This window comes from Theobroma cacao, chromosome 6, assembly GCF_053813885.1.
Source record: "Theobroma cacao isolate CCN51 chromosome 6, ASM5381388v1, whole genome shotgun sequence".
NCBI lineage: Eukaryota > Viridiplantae > Streptophyta > Magnoliopsida > Malvales > Malvaceae > Theobroma > Theobroma cacao.
In genome coordinates, this window is record NC_142644.1 from 26,209,911 (window position 1) to 26,228,825 (window position 18,915).

At 36.0% G+C, this 18,915-nt stretch overlaps 2 protein-coding genes across 2 annotated transcripts; one reads left to right on the forward strand and one right to left on the reverse strand.

Annotated features, from left to right (window-relative positions):
* Positions 1-6,376: 6,376 nt before the first annotated feature.
* On the forward strand, positions 6,377-17,338 carry FAB1B (phosphatidylinositol-4-phosphate 5-kinase family protein). Its single transcript, XM_018123498.2, has 11 exons — positions 6,377-8,210; positions 8,538-9,281; positions 10,126-10,279; positions 10,408-10,752; positions 11,226-12,116; positions 12,201-12,532; positions 12,935-13,058; positions 13,150-13,320; positions 13,874-15,418; positions 16,261-16,527; positions 16,680-17,338. Exons 1-11 carry the CDS (start codon positions 7,591-7,593, stop codon positions 17,001-17,003), a joined length of 5,517 nt encoding a protein of 1,838 aa, XP_017978987.2. The 5' UTR covers positions 6,377-7,590; the 3' UTR covers positions 17,004-17,338.
* A 274-nt stretch (positions 17,339-17,612) lies between these two features.
* Positions 17,613-18,702, reverse strand: LOC18596309 (LL-diaminopimelate aminotransferase). Its single transcript, XM_007024702.3, has 3 exons — positions 18,446-18,702; positions 18,103-18,227; positions 17,613-18,006 (listed from the first exon to the last, which is right to left on the reverse strand). Exons 1-3 carry the CDS (start codon positions 18,695-18,697, stop codon positions 17,868-17,870), a joined length of 516 nt encoding a protein of 171 aa, XP_007024764.3. The 5' UTR covers positions 18,698-18,702; the 3' UTR covers positions 17,613-17,867.
* Positions 18,703-18,915: the final 213 nt, after the last annotated feature.

Consider the following 18,915-nt stretch of genomic DNA (forward strand, 5'->3'; position numbering starts at 1 on the left):
TGATTTAGAGCTTTATCAAATGAATGTGAAGACAGCCTTCTTGAATGGTAATCTTGAATAGGAGGTTTATATGGTTCAACCTGAAGGATTTTAAGAATTAGGGAGTGAAAATTTGGTATGTAGACTTAAGAAGTCCATTTATGGTCTGAAGCAAGCTTCTAGACAATGGTATTTAACGTTTGATGAGATAGTTACTTCCATGGGTTTTAAGGAGAATAAAATTGATCAGTGCATATACCTTAAGATCAGTGGGAGTAAGTTCATTTTTCTTGTGTTGTATGTGAATGATATCTTGTTAGCTAGTAATGGTTTTGGATTGCTGCATGAAACTAAGCAGTCATTATCCAAGACTTTCAACATGAAAGATCTTAGTGATGCCTCATTTGTACTTGAGATTGAGATATACAGAGATAGGTTTCAAAATTTATTGGGGCTTCCCTAAGGGCATACATTGATCATGTGCTAAGTAGATTCAACATGCAGAATTGTAAGGTTGGGGATGCACCTATTGTGAAAGGTAATAAGTTTAAGCTTAGTTAATGTCCGAAAAATGATTTGGAGAGAGAATCTATGAAAAACATACCTTATTCTAATGCAGTTGGAAGCCTTATGTATGCATAAGTTTGCACTAGACCAGACATAGCTTTTGCAGTGGGGATTCTTGGCAGATATCTTGCTAATCCTAGTTTGGATCATTATGTTGTTGCTAAGAAAGTGATAAGATATTTACAAAAGATTAAGCATTATATGCTAGTATACAAAAAGGTGTATAACCTTGAGATTATTAGTTATACAGATTCTAACTTCACTGGTTGTCAAGACGACATAAAGTCCACCTCAGGGTATATTTTTATGTTAGCTAGAGGAGTTGTTTCTTGGAAATGTATTAAGCAAACGCTCTTAGCTTCCTCTATTATGCAAGCTAAGTTTGTTGCTTGTTATGGGCCTGCCATGCATGCTATTTGGCTTAAAAATCTTATTTCTAGATTATGCATTGTTGATTCCATCTTTAGATCTTTTAAAATTTATTGTGATAATAGGACTGCTATGTTGTTCACTAAGAACAACAAAAACACTAGTGGGTCCAAACATTTGGATATAAAATATATGAAGGTTAGTGATTTTGTTAAAAATGGTGAAATTGTTGTTGAGCACAGTGACACTGACAACATGTTGGCTGATCCTTTCATTAAGGGGTTAAAACCTATAGTTTTTAGTAGACATGTTGAAAGCATGGGTATTTTAGGGTCTTTTGATGTACTTGGTTAATGTGAGTATGTTACTTATATAACTCTCACATCATGGTTTACATTTAGTTGTGATGAGACATTTTCTACTTGTTTTAAACATTCATGAGATGTTTAATTTTATATTTGTTGATGATCATCGTTAATTGATAATCCATGCTATTATTTGGCAATATTTGTGCATGTACATCTAATTGCTATTTTGCATATATGCTTTTATGAAATCTTGAGATTGGTGTCTCTCTCAAGAGTGATTATATTAGTATGTCTCATTAATGATACTAGCAAGAAACCTCGAGGATAAGTGGTGTAACACCTCATACCCTCGTATAGCAGTCAATGTAACCGTCTCGGTAAGATGAAGGAATAATTGATGCAAATTTAAATGTCAAAAAGCGGTTACAGACGAAAAGAATATTTTAAAATAAAATATTATTTTATGAATAAAATAATATTAAATATTAATATTTTATTAATTACGAAGATTAATCCGGAAGAAGGGTATACGATTAATTTAAGTGGGGGAGAAGAAGTAAGGATGGATTGTGAAGAAAAACGACAGTAATTATACCGCGTGATTTTATTAAGCGAGCTAACGCGGTTAGTAAATATTTAAATATTATGGTGACACTGCGTTAAAATGCGACTTCGATATTTTAGTTGTACACGTGTAAGAGAAGGAAAATAGAAAGAAATTAGAATTTTTACACGTGTCAAAAGGATAAAATTTTAAAATACGAAAATTGGTGGGTTGTGTATCAAATAAAATGAAGTTGAGAATTTATATATAAATTTTATTATTTTAAAGAAATAAAATAAATAAATAAATAATAAAACAAATGATAAAATAATAAAGAAATAAAAAGGAATTGGGAGTGAAATGAGAGAGATGATGAAGAAAAGATGTTGGAAAGGCCGACCAAATAAGCAAAAGGGAAGTCAAACAAATATTTTTTTTTAGTGTGAAGTGAGCGGCAAAATAATGGAAGGCACAATAGAGGCAGGGGAAAGCCACATGGAACAAAGAAAAGAAACAAGAAAAAAGGAAAAAAAAAGAGAAGAATGTAGGGGGGTCGACCACAAATGAAAGAAAGAAGGAGAAGATAAATGAATTAAAATAAATAAAGGAGGGGACATGATAAGAGGCTTGTCATGTCCGATTTCCTTCCCCACCATTTCATCCATTAAATGGCCTTTTAGTAGCATTATTTTCCTCCATTCAGCCGGGTAAGGAAAGAAAGAAAATGAAAAGAAAAAGCCGAGTGGTGAGGAAGAGAAAGGAAAGAAAAAAAAATGAGAATGAGCTGAGTTTGAGGGGGCTAATTTCTACCATTTTAAAGAGGAGAAGAGAGCTGGTTTTGCTACCATTTTAAGGGAGAGAAAGAGCCAATTTTGAGGGAGAAAGGAACAGCTTTGTGCTGTCGATTTTGAGGGAGAAAGGAGCAGCTTTGTGTTGCCAATTTTGAGGAAGAAAAGAAAGAAACTTGTTGCTGGTTTGAGAGAAAGAAATGAAGGAAATGGCTACCGATTTTGAGAGGAAGACATGAAGGAATTGATGCCGGCATAAAGGAGAAAAAAGGATAAAGAAAGAAAGGTCGAAGAAAATAACGAGTGACCAGTAAGAAAGAATACAAAGATACACGCACGAACCAATAGCGAAGTAGCGTCCCGCTATTGTGAGGTGAGTGGGTGCTCAATTTTAAAAACTATATCTCGATAAATTTATTATATATGTTACATTTGATAGTTAACGAAATTGTGGAAAACATTAGTTGGTAGAAAGTCCTAGGTTGTTTGTTATTGCAATCAAGGATTTTAAATTCGTTTTTTTTCTATATTATATATAAGTATATATCTACATACTTTTAATTACCAGGAAACAAACCTTTGACTGACTTTTCACTTCAAAATCATACCTTGCAAGCTTGTGTGATGTTTAGGCCAATGGTCATTACTTAATTCATGGGATTTGATTAAAAATTTATTGATTTCACTTAGCATGCTGATTTGATGGATATGTCATGCTTTGAAATAAATTATGCATAACTTTCAATTTATGATTATATTGCTTTTGATCTGTCATGTTTTGCAAATGCATTAAATTGCAATGATTTTCATTTTAACGTGATTAAGATACTTTGGGGTAAGACTTGTTACCACACCAGGTAAAGTGTGGTCTCTGTGCACAAAGTAGTAATTGTTGAGTATCAATATTTGATTGTAAAAAGGGAACCTAAAGCCTCGATTTATATTAGGTGGCGTAGGCAGTTCCCACGAGTAGGTAAAAGAGGACCTGAAGCCCCGATTCATATTGGGTGGTGTGGACAGTTCCCACGAGTAGGTAAAGGGGGACCTGAAGTCCAGATTTATATATGATGGCGTGGGCAGTTCCCACGAGTAGGTGATGATGTCTGAGAAAATAAGCCTAAGGGCTATACTAAACCTACCCGAGGATGATGCTCACTTGTGGATTTTTATTATACAGTGCATGGCATTAGCACTTGAAATTTACCATTGACTGGCAAGTGAAATTTACATATTTATTGATGATCAGTTATTTCATTTTTTTTTTTTTTTATGTTTGAGACTCTTCATTCTACACTTGCCATTGGATTTACTGTTGACTGAATATCAAAATTGAAAGATTTTTTTTTTAGTACCTTAAATATAACCGTTTTCATATATGTTTACATGTGATTTATTATTCTTAATACTTGCAAGGTACAAAAACAAAATCTCTTAGTTTAACGGAGTGTGTTTTCTACACCTACTTTTGATTTTATAAATATCCCATCTTTATGTTTGTTTTCCCTCCTCGCCTGCTTATGGAGCCAATGATCACTGAGTCTGTGAGACTCACACCCCTTTTATTTCTCTTTTTGCAGACAGAGATTGGCCTAGCTTGAAATTATCAGTGCGTACGATCCATCGCAAATAGGTAAAGGCATCTCATAGCATTTTATCCGAGTCACTCCACTGTTAGAGGTAAAGTCGTAGCTCTTTGTTCATTAAGTTGTAAACAGATATTGATATTGATATAAGTAAATAATTGGAGATTGTGGATTTCAATGTATAAACTTGTGATTAAATGGTTTAAAGTTTGAATCGATTATTATGTTTATGGTTCAAGTCATGATATGAAAGTATTGTTTTAAGTATTAATATGGAATAGTGATTTTATTAAGTGAACTAATGGGCATTTCGAGAAAAGATTATTCGGGACTTGGCAAGTCTTTCCCGGAGGTCTCGAACGTCGGTAGCTACCGGAGAGAGGTCGTTACAAATGGGAGACATACAAGCATGTTGTCAATGCCAAATAGATTTCTCACCAGGGTTAGAAAAATCAGCAAGATAACTGACAATGAAAATAACACATTGAGATCATATTTGGATGTTATTTTCTTGCTACACAGCTACACTAAGATCCACTATCGATAGGATCATTAGTGCTTGTAACTATGGATTGGTCTTATGTCAATAAGTGGCATAATGACTGTTATAATTCAATATTAGATGTTTTTATTGGATATGATCATTAAGACGTTGTCCCTAAGGGTTAAATATTTTTAAATTGTGGCCACATCAAAATTAAGTCAATCAATCTAGAGTCTTTGTTTTCTAAAGTGTTTTTTTAAAGTCAAAATAAACTCCAATTAATATTGCCTAAGTGGGAGACTGTTCGAATTTTCTATTATGTGGGCTTCTATTAATTGATAATTTTGATTTTATAAAACAGACTGATAGTTTAGTCCTATTGTGAGACAAAACATGAGAGCCCAATCGATATTAAATTGATCAATTAATGATGGGTTTTGCACGTCTAATTGGGTTAATGTGGTTTAGCGGTTATGTAGGCTTTGGTCTAGTATGCTTTTAATGGGGAGGTTTGTATTAGGGTCTTGTTTATTTAAAAAAATAATATATATATAGCTAGATCCTCTTTTTCTTTCTAACCTTTGAAAGTCGCCACAAACAATAAAGAAGTGCGAAAAGGAAGATCTAGCCTTTATCAGGAATTTTTTGTTTTTCCGTTACGAACAATGGATGCCTCTATGAACGAAATAAGTATGTAATAAATAGTTGATGTTTTTAGTATTCTAATATTCACGCATGGATCTAGGGATTCAACTTATATAAAATATTAGATCCTCAACTTTTAATCGAAATTTTAGACAAATTCATTAGTTTTTGAAATAGATACTCCACTTAAAAAAATATCTTTCGCTGGACACATAGGTCAACTATTAGTGTTTTCGTTAGTTTGATAACGTGACAATATTAAAAAGATAATTTTATCTTTTATTAGTTTTAAAAATTACTATTATACAAGAAAAAAGTTTAGGAAAGTAAGATGCTCCTTTCCCTTGAGAAGCACTTGATCGGTGCGTCTTTCTCTTGACTAGCATCTGCCATGAGGTGGTCGGCTCACTGACATTATTTGAGAGAAAAAAAATTGAGAGAAGAAATAAATGACATTTTAGTCTTTTAATATTTTTTTGTCAACGATATTTACATTTTTTAATGAATTGTATATTTTAAAAATTAATAAATTTATGTAAAATTATGACTAAAAGTTAAGTTTTTTAAGGGATTAGAATATTTTAAAAAGTTAAACCTACTAATGTCAACAGGATGATTAACTATAATTATTTTGTCTTATTCAACGAACAAAAACGTATGCTGCATTCAATGCACTAGGAAATATATTTATTATATGTGAATGCTTTTGTTCACAAGTTAAAACTCTTTCATTTTTGACCCAAAGAAAACTCTTTGTTTATATATTTATTGAAAATTAATTGGAAAAAAATAATATAATCAACAATACTTGGTTTCTAAAAGCAGGTATGGAATTAGCTTCATAGTTGAGAGCGTAGGAGTGTATCATTGTCGAGAAAACCGCAAACGCGTTTTCGTCTTTGTGGTGAGAGACAGCAAATTATTGACCCTTCAAAATCTCTTCTCTTGTTATGTTCTGTTGCACAGTTGTCTTTAAAAAAGTCAGAACTTTCAACATAAGTACAAAATCTCTGTCCCCTGTTGGGAACGCTCTTGAGGTCATTTTTGTCCATCAAACCCATTTGCCACAACTTAAAAGAACTGCTCAAATTTCAATTTTGTTTGCATACAGCAGAGTCTACAGTTCATATCCTGTGCCCACGTTTCAGGGGAGTCGCTTTCTCTGCCACAGGATATAGGGTCAAAATAATCTGAACCAGCACTGTCAACAAATTCAAAAATAAGAAAAACACTAAAAATGATTATTTTATAGGAAAAAAAGAGAAATTTTTTACTCAATTTTGTAGATTGTGAGATTAGATATAATATATTCCCAGATTTTTTTTTTGTATAGATATAATCCGTAGGCTTTTTCAGGTGTTTTTTTCATAAAGTTCGTTAAAAAGAAAAAAATGGGGTTCGTTTTTTCTTTATATATTGAGAATGAGATGCTCATGATCAAGATCAAGAATTTTATCGTTTTATTGGTTTCTTGACGAAGAACCGCTTTCTGGGTAGTAGGGCACTGGGGTCTTTTCGTTTCATTTGGCTTTTACCTACCCTTTTTTCTTTATAACGGTCTGTTTGCGTACGTGGCAAGAATCTAGTAACGAGCTGCGTAATTCATGAAGAGATTGATCACTGATTGATTGATGATGACGTTGTTGATTGGCAATTTGAGGTAAAACGATTTTATATATATAAATACGCACCTGAATTGCATATAAATTTGTTGATTTTATCTGTGTGGAAGGGAAGGATTTATTTATTTATTGTTGGTTGTAATGTGGAAAAGATATTTCTGTTGGTGTTATTTGGTGATTCTGAATAATGGGATCTGTTAAATTACGCGTGGGAGTGATTGATGACAGATGGGTATGAGTTGGTTCATGAGAAAGGGGGTGTTTTGATCTTATTTGTAGTGACTGAGGATCAGTCTTTTACTCTTTGTATGATTTGCTGTATTGCAATATGTTCAACTAAGTTTTAGTTCAAGAATTTGCGCACAGAAGAATTTTGAGGTGGGTTTAATGAACTTGGCAGCGGTTTGTTCCAGTTTCTACTGTACTATTTATTCATTCTTGGATTGGGATGGAGCATTGCAAGCTACTTTGATCTGGTGAAAGATTGCAGTGTGCGCATGATTGTTTTTTAAAAGAATTGTTTTTGAGGTGGATTAGAGTGGTTTCAGTTATGGTTTCCTAGAATTTTTTAAAGTTCTATTGTTGCTCTTGGTAGGATTGTGTCTTCATTTGGGGTGAATTGGATGTTATCTAGTTTATGGTTTGTCAAGAGTGTCAAATGAACATAACATAATGAGCAGGGGCAGTAGAATCATTCGTAGATGGATGCCCCAAATAAGACATTTTCTGAGCTAGTTAGTTTACTAAAGTCATGGCTCCCTTGGCGATCAGAGCCTGCTAATGTGTCAAGGGACTTTTGGATGCCTGATCATAGCTGCAGGGTATGCTATGATTGTGATTCCCAGTTCACATTGTTTAACCGTAGACACCATTGTCGACTCTGTGGCCGAGTTTTCTGTGCCAAGTGTACAGCAAACTCAGTTCCTGCACCATCTAATGACACAAGGCTTCCCCAAGAAGAGCGGGAGAAGATTAGGGTGTGTAATTATTGTTTCAAGCAATGGGAGCAGGGCATAACTAGTATTGATGATGGAGTGCAAGTGCCCAACCAGGAACTTAGTACTTCACCATCGGCCACTAGTTTTATCAGCACCAAATCCAGTGGCACTGCTAACACCAGTAGTTTCACTTTTGGCTCAAAGCCATATCCAGCTGGACCATACCAACGAGTTCAACAGAGGCCTATTCTCAGCCCGCATCAACTGTCTGCAATGAATACAAGCATGGATAGGCCTGGCAAGAGAGCACCAGAGAGGAGCAATGATCTTGTTATGGATGCAGAAGATCCATCTTCGAACCATTATGGGTTTTCATTGAACAGGTCAGATGCTTTTGTCCTCTTCATTGCATAACCTTAAAATTTTTAAGATTTGTCTATCAATCAAGCATAAGTTATATCTTTATATTTGTCCTTGGACACCTTTGTCTGCATGTGTTTGTGCATCCCTAATTATTGTTTTTTTTTTATTATTATTTTTCATTTTTGATCAGTGCTATTTATCGAATAGGTCTCTTAAAAACAGAAATAGAAAAAGGAAAAGGAAAAATAAGTAGCCATTAAAACCAATTGGAAGAGTTGGAGAGAAAAGATAGTCTTAATGTGCTATTGCTATTACTTACCTATAACTTTCCTTTCTTTTGTCATCAGGAGTGATGATGAGGATGATGAGTACAGCTTATACCTGTCTGATTCTGAGACAAAGCATTTCTGTCAAGAAAATGGCTACTATAGTCCTGTTGACTTTGATGAGATGAGCAACGATGATGGATCACATAAGTTTCATCCTGATAGCGAAAATATTGACTCAAAAATTTTAAGCAGTTCTCCAATAAACAATGGTTTTCCTTCAACAGGTTTGGAAGGAATATCACAGCTTGTGAAGAAAGATGAACGTGAAATTGGTGAGGAATGTGAAGCATCATCTTCTTTATACGCTGCTGAGGATCTAGACGCTGAGGCTGTAGATTTTGAAAATAATGGACTTCTCTGGCTCCCTCCTGAACCAGAAGATGAAGAAGATGAGAGGGAAGCTGCTCTATTTGATGATGATGATGATGATGGGAATGCTTCTGGAGAGTGGGGATATCTACGCAACTCAAGCAGCTTTGGAAGTGGGGAGTATCGCACTAGGGATAGGTCAAGTGAGGAGCACAAGAAAGCAATGAAGAATATTGTTGATGGACATTTTAGGGCTTTGGTTGCTCAGCTTTTACAGGTTGAGAACCTTCCTGTGGGTGATGAAAATGATGAAGAGAGTTGGTTGGAGATTATCACTGCTCTTTCATGGGAGGCTGCTACACTCTTGAAGCCAGACACTAGCAAAGGGGGAGGTATGGACCCTGGTGGATATGTTAAAGTGAAATGCATAGCTTCTGGACGTCGCTGTGAGAGGTAAATGTTACACACGATAATAAATATTCTATGTGACTCATTATGCCATTTTGTTCTAACGAATGTAGATATCTCAATTAGTTAAATCACTGAGATTACCGCTAAGATTGCTTTGTAAAACAGAAAATCATGTCTTATGTCTGCATCAACCCTGGACTTTCTCTTTAAGGTTTCAGCATATGGATGTAGTACAGACTGCGGCCTTCATTCTGGCTGCTGAATAGCAGGTTTCTAATTTGATAACTCATGTATAAATCTAAGAAGTCTGTGCTAGGATTTTCTTGATATGCTACTTAACAACATAAATCCAACTCTTCATTTCTCCTGATCTATGTTAAGTAAGAGGATGGATCAATCAACAATCTTATCTGACTAAATGGCCATAGATACTGTTAAACATCAACAAAAATTGAAAAAAAAAAAAAACAACTTAAAAAACACTTATTTTCTTGAAGGTTTCTTCAGCACTTGTCCACTTACACACGTAGTGCAGTGATTTGAGAAAGTCATCAATTACTGGTAAAAAAAAAAGAATTAGATGATTATGTCCAGAATGGCTTGCCAATTAGGTGGAGACACCTCTCTTTTAACCTTGGAAACCTTACATTTTGCCCCTGCCTAAACGTGGCAAGGTCTGACACTCCCTTCCATTCGTTCGTCTACCTTAAGCGATGACTACACGGCTAGATTTTGTAAAACTACATTGTTGACATTAGACTATCAGTTGCACCACTTTTATCACTTGCATTGGCTGCTTGATATTAACATACCGATTCAACTATACCGCTGCACTGGTTGTCAACATGTCCTTTTTCTATTTCTGATTTTGCTACTGTTCTTGTAGTATGGTTGTCAAAGGAGTTGTATGCAAGAAAAATGTTGCTCATCGACGAATGACTTCAAAAATAGAGAAACCTCGGTTGTTGATTCTTGGTGGAGCTCTTGAATACCAGCGGGTCTCTAACCTATTGTCAAGTTTTGATACTTTGTTGCAGCAGGTGTTTCATGTTTATATATTTCTTTCTGTTTAAGATTATCGATTTTTATTTCCTCGAGCCACTATGTTTTTTTTTTTTAATATACTGTCTTTTTGTCCTTATGTTAATGGGTTGACATCTTTAACCAGGAAATGGACCATTTGAAGATGGCAGTAGCAAAGATACATGCACATCAACCCAATATCCTTCTGGTAGAGAAATCAGTTTCTCGATTTGCCCAGGACTATCTTCTTGAAAAAGACATATCACTTGTTCTCAATATCAAAAGGCCATTGTTAGAACGCATTGCACGCTGCACAGGTGCTCAAATAATCCCTTCAATTGATCATCTCTCTACTCAGAAGCTGGGTTACTGTGAAAAGTTTCATGTTGAGAGGTTCATGGAAGATCTTGGCTCTGCTGGACAAGGAGGGAAGAAATTGTTCAAGACATTAATGTACTTTGAAGGCTGCCCAAAGCCATTGGGTTGCACTGTAAGTTAACAAATTAACCATAAATAAATGAAAACTAACAGAAGAAATTAAAATTTACCCTGACATACTTAAATTTGGTTTATGGGACAATTCATTGGTCCTTACATAAACCCCCGTTCAGTGTCAGTTGTTTTATCTCCTCTGAGATCTCCTGGAAGATGATTTCACTGGAAAGGTTTAGGAGGTTTTTTGTGGAGATAATATTTGTGTTGCTAACAGTGTGGGTCTATATGAAATTATCTTTATGTTGCAAGTGGATCATTTTATTAGTTTAAACTGAAGATTATTTTTGTGGATATATATACACACGAACATACATATTTTATTTATTTAGGCCTGTTTGCTTCAGATATTACTCGGAGGTGCAAATGGAGATGAGTTGAAGAAAGTGAAGCATAAACACACACACACACACACACATGCACACATATACATACATACATATTTTATTTATTTTTGCCTGTTTGCTTCAGATATTACTCAGAGGTGCAAATGGAGATGAGTTGAAGAAAGTGAAGCATGTGGTCCAATATGGAATTTTTGCAGCTTATCACTTGGCTTTGGAGACATCATTTCTTGCTGATGAAGGAGCTTCTCTGCCAGAATTCCCTTTGAACTCTCCCATTACTGTGGCACTTCTGGATAAACCATCAAGCATTGCGAGGTCCATATCAACAGTTCCTGGTTTTCTGCTTCCTGCCAATAAAAAGTCCCCGGAACCTCAGCATAGTAGTGAACTGCGAAGAGCTAACAGTAGTCTCACTTTAGATCTGTCATCATCAATCATGAGTCATAATATTCAGAAGATAGAAGAAACTCCACCATCTTGTTTACCTAATGGTACAAGCTTGTGGTCTGCGCAACCCAATTTTATAGAGTCAACTGCCCATTTATCTTCTGCTTCTGAGAAAGTTGTTTCAGACACACTTTTCAAGAGATATGAAATGGGTCCCAAAGAATCCTCAATGGTGGGAGTTTTTACAGACAAAAGTGAATTGGCTGTCACAAATAATCGTCTCACTTTCAGTATTGTTGGGTCATTAGAATCTTTGGGACAATTTTCTATGGTACAAATTGAACAAGAAAATCATAGCGCAGCAGTTGAAATTCAGCCAGGTGGCTCAGAGGCATCATCTGTGCAACAAGATAGTAAAAACCATAAGAACCATTCTGAGGAGCCAAAACCATTAAAAGAAGAATTTCCTCCATCACCTTCTGATAATCAGAGCATTTTGGTTTCTTTATCATCCCGATGCGTGTGGAAAGGGACTGTCTGCGAAAGATCTCATCTCTTTCGAATCAAGTACTATGGCAGTTTTGATAAACCTTTGGGTCGGTTTTTACGGGATCATTTATTCGATCAGGTAAACTTTCTTCCTCACATTTATATATTTCTTCTTACATACCCAGGAATTCTCTTGAAACTGAAGAGACTACTGATTTGTCAGAGTTATCGATGCCATTCTTGTGATATGCCTTCAGAAGCACATGTTCACTGTTACACTCATCGGCAAGGAACCCTTACCATATCTGTTAAGAAGGTCCCAGAAATTTTCTTACCTGGTGAAAGAGAGGGCAAGATCTGGATGTGGCACCGATGCCTGAGATGTCCTAGGACCAATGGTTTTCCTCCAGCCACTCAGAGAATAGTGATGTCTGATGCTGCTTGGGGTTTATCTTTTGGGAAGTTTTTGGAGCTTAGTTTTTCAAACCATGCAGCTGCAAGCAGGGTTGCCAGCTGTGGCCATTCTTTACATAGAGATTGTCTTCGTTTCTATGGGTAAATTTTCTTCCTCTATTGTTTTATATTTATGTAACCAAATATCATACATGAGTACCACAAGTAGTTGGCCTCATAAAGAATATGCAAAACACAACTTTTGTGCCAGCTCTTGACTTATATAATGATAATTCTCCACAGTGTCATTATTGCATATTTTGTTTGAGTTGATTTAAACCTTTCTGGCCATACAAGATCCTTGCTCAGGTTATATCAATCATAGTACTTCTTTGAGTGGTCATAGATACCTAATGAATGAGCTAATGAACTGATTATAAATTTGATGCCTCATGTTGAATGATGTAGAGCATGACTTGGCTGATAAAAGACCAGGAATTGTTAATGGCAAAAAATTTCATTTATTATCGTCTCTTTCTCAACTCACTGTTTAAATATCTGTAGATTTGGGAGAATGGTTGCTTGTTTTCGGTATGCATCAGTTGACGTACATTCTGTCTACCTTCCACCCCCAAAACTTGATTTTGACTTTCAGAATCAGGAGTGGATACGAAAAGAAACAGATAAGGTGAAAGGATAATAATTTTGTTTTTTCTGAAGAAGCCAATTGGATCTCTCTGCAATTGGGTAATCTATTTTTATCTTATTATTATAAACAGGTGGTCGACCGGGCAGAGCTTCTATTTTCTGAAGTACTCAATTCCCTAAGTCAAATTTCAGGAAAAAAACTTGGCACAGGGGCACCTAATAACGTTGCAAAAACACCTGAATTGAGACATCAAATTACTGAACTTCAAGGAATATTACAGAAGGAGAAGCTGGAGTTTGAGGTGAGACTTCCTTTCTTTTTTGCCTTAGCAAGACAGATTTTAATGTCTATGCCAGATTGCCAGTGGATTATGTTGACCATGTAGAAATAAAATAAATGAGTATGCATGCTGATGAATCGGGAATTATAATAACTGTTAGAAAAATGCTATCTCCATATTTTGTGAACTCATTGGTAAACAATGTTTAGAAATTCTGCAAATGTTTTCCACAAAAGACTTATGTGTTGGAGGTCCACCATGATAACCTTTTGAAATTTATCCATTAAGCTTTTCTCTTTGGGGAGATAGTTATCTGGTTTCGTATTATTTTTCAATCAATAAAATTCTGGTAAAGAACAAAACCTTTATAAAATTCTGTAAACATACCAGAGATTTGTAGATAAAATTATTCAGAGTTGACAATTTAAAAGGGTCTATAACTGAAAAAAAAAAGTCAAATTTCCCTTTCTTCTGTTACTTTGAGTTAAAAAATGTCTATAACTGAAAAACAAATGTCAAAATTTCATTGCTGTTTCTAATTTCTGGTTTCTAATAGTTCTTGGCCTTGGTTTAGGAATCATTGCAAAAGGCTTTGAAAAGGGAAGTGAGAAAAGGGCAACCTGTTATTGACATCCTTGAAATTAATCGGTTGCGGCGGCAATTACTTTTCCAATCTTATATGTGGGACCACCGCCTGGTTTTTGCAGCCAATTTAGAAAATTATGGCCTGCAGGACGGTTTCAGCAATTCAATTTCAGGACATGAGGAGAAATCCCCCACTGATGGTGAGAAGTTCAAAGACATGGATTTGTTGGAACTTGGAAAAGGCTCTGAATGCAGTGACTCTGCCATTGTGGAGGCAAAGCTTGATAGAGACTTTGACCAAAGAGAATTAAATGGCAACACTAATCAGTCAGATGTGATCCATCAAGGACCAGACATGAGTGAAAATTCAAATCTTGGAAACAAAGACTATGGTAACCTTTCTGCTAGCCAGAGCATGTATGACCGATCTGACTGTGAGAAACCTGCGGCAAATGTTCGCCGGGTCCTGTCTGAAGGCCAGTTTCCTAGTGTAGAAAATTTGTCTGATACCCTTGATGCTGCCTGGACTGGTGAAATTCAGCGAGCATCTGTAATACCTAAGAATACTTCATGTTCACTTTCTGATTCTGCTGCTGCTGCAGATATTGCTGCCATAGGTGCAGCAACAGAGGGGTTAGATTTGGAAGACCATTCTGAAGAAATACTTGGGCTGAAGGTTCTTCATTCTCTTTCACCTGCATTGTCCACTAAAGGTTCTGAAAATATGGAAGATTCTGTTAGCTGGTTAAGAATGCCTTTCTTAAGTTTCTACCGTTCATTGAACAAAAACTTCTTAGGAAGTGCTTCAAAGCTTGATACATTCAGTGAATATGATCCAGTCTATGTTTCATCATTTAGAGAGTCAGAACTGCAAGGTGGGGCTAGCTTGCTTTTGCCGGTGGGTGTTAACGACACTGTTATTCCAGTTTTTGATGATGAGCCTACGAGTATGATATCATATGCTCTGGCATCTCCTGAATATCATTTCCAGCTAAGTGATGATGGGGATAGACCTAAAGACAGTGGGGATTTAATGGCCTCAGTTCCCTTATCTGATTCAGTGAATTCTCAATTGTTACATTCTGTTGATGAGATGACCCTTGATTCTCATAGAAGTCTTGGTTCAACAGATGACATTACTGGATCTCGCAGCTCCCTGATTATGGACCCACTCTACTGTACAAAGGCTTTGCATGTCAGGGTGTCTTTTGGAGATGATGGGTCAGTTGATAAAGTGAAATATACTGTGACTTGCTACTTTGCAAAGCGGTTTGAAGCATTAAGGAGAATATGTTGCCCATCAGAGTTAGATTTTATAAGGTCTCTGAGTCGTTGTAAGAAGTGGGGAGCTCAGGGTGGCAAGAGCAATGTTTTCTTTGCAAAGACCTTGGATGATCGTTTTATCATTAAACAAGTCACAAAGACAGAGTTGGAATCGTTTATAAAATTTGCACCTGGTTATTTCAAGTACTTGTCTGAATCAATCAGTTCTGGAAGTCCAACGTGCCTGGCAAAGATTCTCGGCATTTATCAGGTGCATGCTCTTAGGGCTTCAGACGCTATAATGCTACATATCATAATTATTAATCTATTGGATAAACAAGACAAATTGCTCATTTTGGCCATCATATAAAGAAGCTGGAATAATCCTGGCATTTTCTTTCATATTGGCTCCCATAATATCTTTTTAATGTCCAAATAACTGAAAGCCAGAAAGTACCTGTTTTTTCCTTTATACTTGTAGTCAGAGTGCTTATTTCGTTTAATATGTGCAGATAAGTAAGGTTGTTTTTGCATAAATAACTTATAAGCTTACATATTGTACCTTGCCGTTATACAGAAGTGAATTATTATGAGAGAATAAATTGTTTAGAATGCAGTCTTTCAATTTACAAGTTTAATATGTTTTGTTACGGTTATTACCTTGAAGTAAGCTAGTGTTATGTGCCCACTAGGAAGTTGATGGGTAACTTAGGCAGACAGGTGACAGCATTGCTACTTCTATACAATATCTGCTAATGCATTCTGGCAAGACTGATCGGCTTGACCTTCTTATACTTATATAGCTACTGACATATCCAAAGAAGTATATTTATATTCGAGGAAGGAAAAGCTGAAAGTTGGAACTAGCTCTAAGGGTCGTATTCTATCTTTTAAGAGTAAATATAGATTGTCCTGGGTTTGATGCTAATTGCTCATACTTTTGTATGAAAATAATCAAGAGGATTTAGGAAAGAGGACAGAAAACCTTTGCTTTTTTATGCTTTTAGGAATGAGATGGCACTAAGAGTGTGTTCAACTTATTTATAGATGGCAAATTTCACATATTTTCTGGGATCATTATTTACTTTTTATTGTTGATTTTTTTCTTGGAAGGTTACGGCAAAGCATCTTAAAGGTGGGAAAGAATCAAGGATGGATGTTTTGGTTATGGAGAATCTTATGTTTAGAAGAAGTGTCACACGGCTGTATGATCTCAAAGGATCTTCTAGATCTCGTTATAATCCTGATTCTAGTGGAAGCAACAAGGTTCTGCTAGATCAGAACTTGATTGAATCAATGCCAACTTGCCCTATTTTTGTGAGTAATAAGGCTAAGCGGTTGTTGGAAAGAGCAGTCTGGAATGACACTGCTTTTCTTGCAGTAAGTTTTAAATCTGTGTGCTTGTGCCCCCGAAAGGAGGGGGTGTAGTTTGCATACCTGGAGATATGTTCACATGACCTGCATTTCTAGTTTAGATTAACTAAAGTACATGTCATCAGTTGTACTCATTCTTTATCTTTTCTACCTTGCAGTCATGCGATGTGATGGATTATTCGTTACTGGTTGGAGTGGATGAAGAGAAGCATGAGTTAGTTCTTGGAATCATTGATTTCATGAGGCAGTATACCTGGGACAAGCATCTTGAAACTTGGGTAAAGGCTTCAGGCATCCTTGGTGGGCCAAAGAACGAATCACCAACTGTAATTTCACCAAAACAATACAAGAAAAGGTTCAGGAAAGCAATGACAACTTATTTTCTAATGATCCCAGATCAGTGGTCTCCTCCTATCATTTCAAGCAAATCTCAGTCAGATATAGGTGAAGAGAATGGACAAGGTGGGAGCTCAGTTAAGTGATTCTGTGAGTCTGTGGTTGTATATTCAAAAATATAATTTGGGAGTCAACTCTCCCTATCTGTTTTTCCTTGTTCATATGATTCCGTTTTATCAATTCTTTTGGAGGCTAATTTTTCTTTTACACATCAAAAGAGAAATTCATAATTATTTGTTAGGAGATGCAGAACAAGGCAGTTAAAAGCCATGAGAATTTCTGTCGGAGGTCCAATATTTGATGACCTCTACATGAAATTTTTGTACAAAATATTTGTTCTTGTATTTAGCATTCCATCATGTACATGTATTCTATGTCAACTCTTTTTCATGTATCACAGTGAATTAGACTCCTATGTGAATTCCCGATATCTTCTATATACTTTCTTTCTGTGTGTCTGTTGCCTTTTCAGGTCGTTAATTGTTCAGGTTTCCAGCATTCATCTTTTGCTTAATATTATATCGTGTACAATTTGGTCATTAAATGATAGTATCTGAAAACAGGGATGACCTTCATAATGTTAGACATGGAGTGATAAACTTGTAGATGTTGCTAATCTGAGCAATCAAATTACTCATAAGGTTCCAAACTTTGAATTATTTGACCATTTATAGCATAAAAGGCAGTCCAGAAAGTCAACTTTTAGGATGCGGGAATCATGCATTCACAATGCTGTTAGCCTGTAACCAGAAGGGGTATTTGATGAAAAATAACAAGAAATCCGAAGGACCCGTGAGTTTTGATCCTCCATAACACAAAAACATGGCGATTACAAGAGAGAGCTTTTCTGCTTTCTATATACAATCTCTAATAATTGACGTGTCTTTCTTGTACATGCTGCACAATAATTACTTCATGAAATCTGTAGAATCTTGGTAAGAGCCAGGCTTCTATTGGTGAAATTTGTTAAAATCCTTCCGCTTGGAGTCATCTTGCACGATGATAACACCTTTATTAGCATTGCTGAATCCGCCACCATTAACAATTTGAAGCCATCTATCTTGAAGAAGATCAAGGATCTCAGCATCACTGGATTCAGTTCAACATTGACAAAAGAATTTCATTTCAGACAGGTCACAGTAACTAGAATATGGCGTAACATGGAACCTGAGACAGGGTTCTTACCTCAGATGGCAAAATGATCCATGAATCTGTCGAGGAAATCGAGGGCCCTCATCGTATCCTTCACAAACTATTTCTCCATTTTCATCTCTATAGCAGATGACACCCTCAGACTGATCCTCGAAAACCTGTTAAAAGATCAAGCAGGCATTCAAACATCCATGTTGGTTAGACAATCTATCTGATTTTCCCTATCAGCAAAAAATCATGGGTGAATTGAGTCCATCGGGAGGTGTTTAGCAGCAAAGATTTCGTTAGCTTCAATAACAAGAAACATGGAAGACCAGGGTTGTTTACTATATATGTCTTGGAATTGCAGCTAGCAACAAAAGAAAAAGATGTTGACCTTGTTCTTCGAGAAGGATCTGATCCGAAGTGTGGATGCTCTCTTGCCAGGAACTTGGTTGTGTTTAAGCATCACAGTCTTGTTGGCATGTTTTAAAAGTGGTCTAGACGTTGGAACTGGCGTATGAAGAGGAAAGGAGCATGTTACAGATATTGATCTCATACTCCAGGGAAGGACGGAAGGAAAGGAAGAGCAGTGGGCTTGTTCTAGGAAAGGTACTAACGCCGAGACTGAGGAATAGGACAAAAGCATTAGTTTATAAAGTATTGCAAAACTTATGTTTTAATAAGGTGATATTCCTTTTTTTTTCAATTATTGGGAGGTTAATGTCTTGTCATGGTTTATAATCAGGGTTTTTATAGGTAGGATGGGCCCCATATTGCTTATCTTCTCCCTGTTGCTGCCGGTGATGCCTGAGTCAGCATGTTGTTGATTCTGCATCTTATTTTCCTATCGAATTTGTTGGTGGG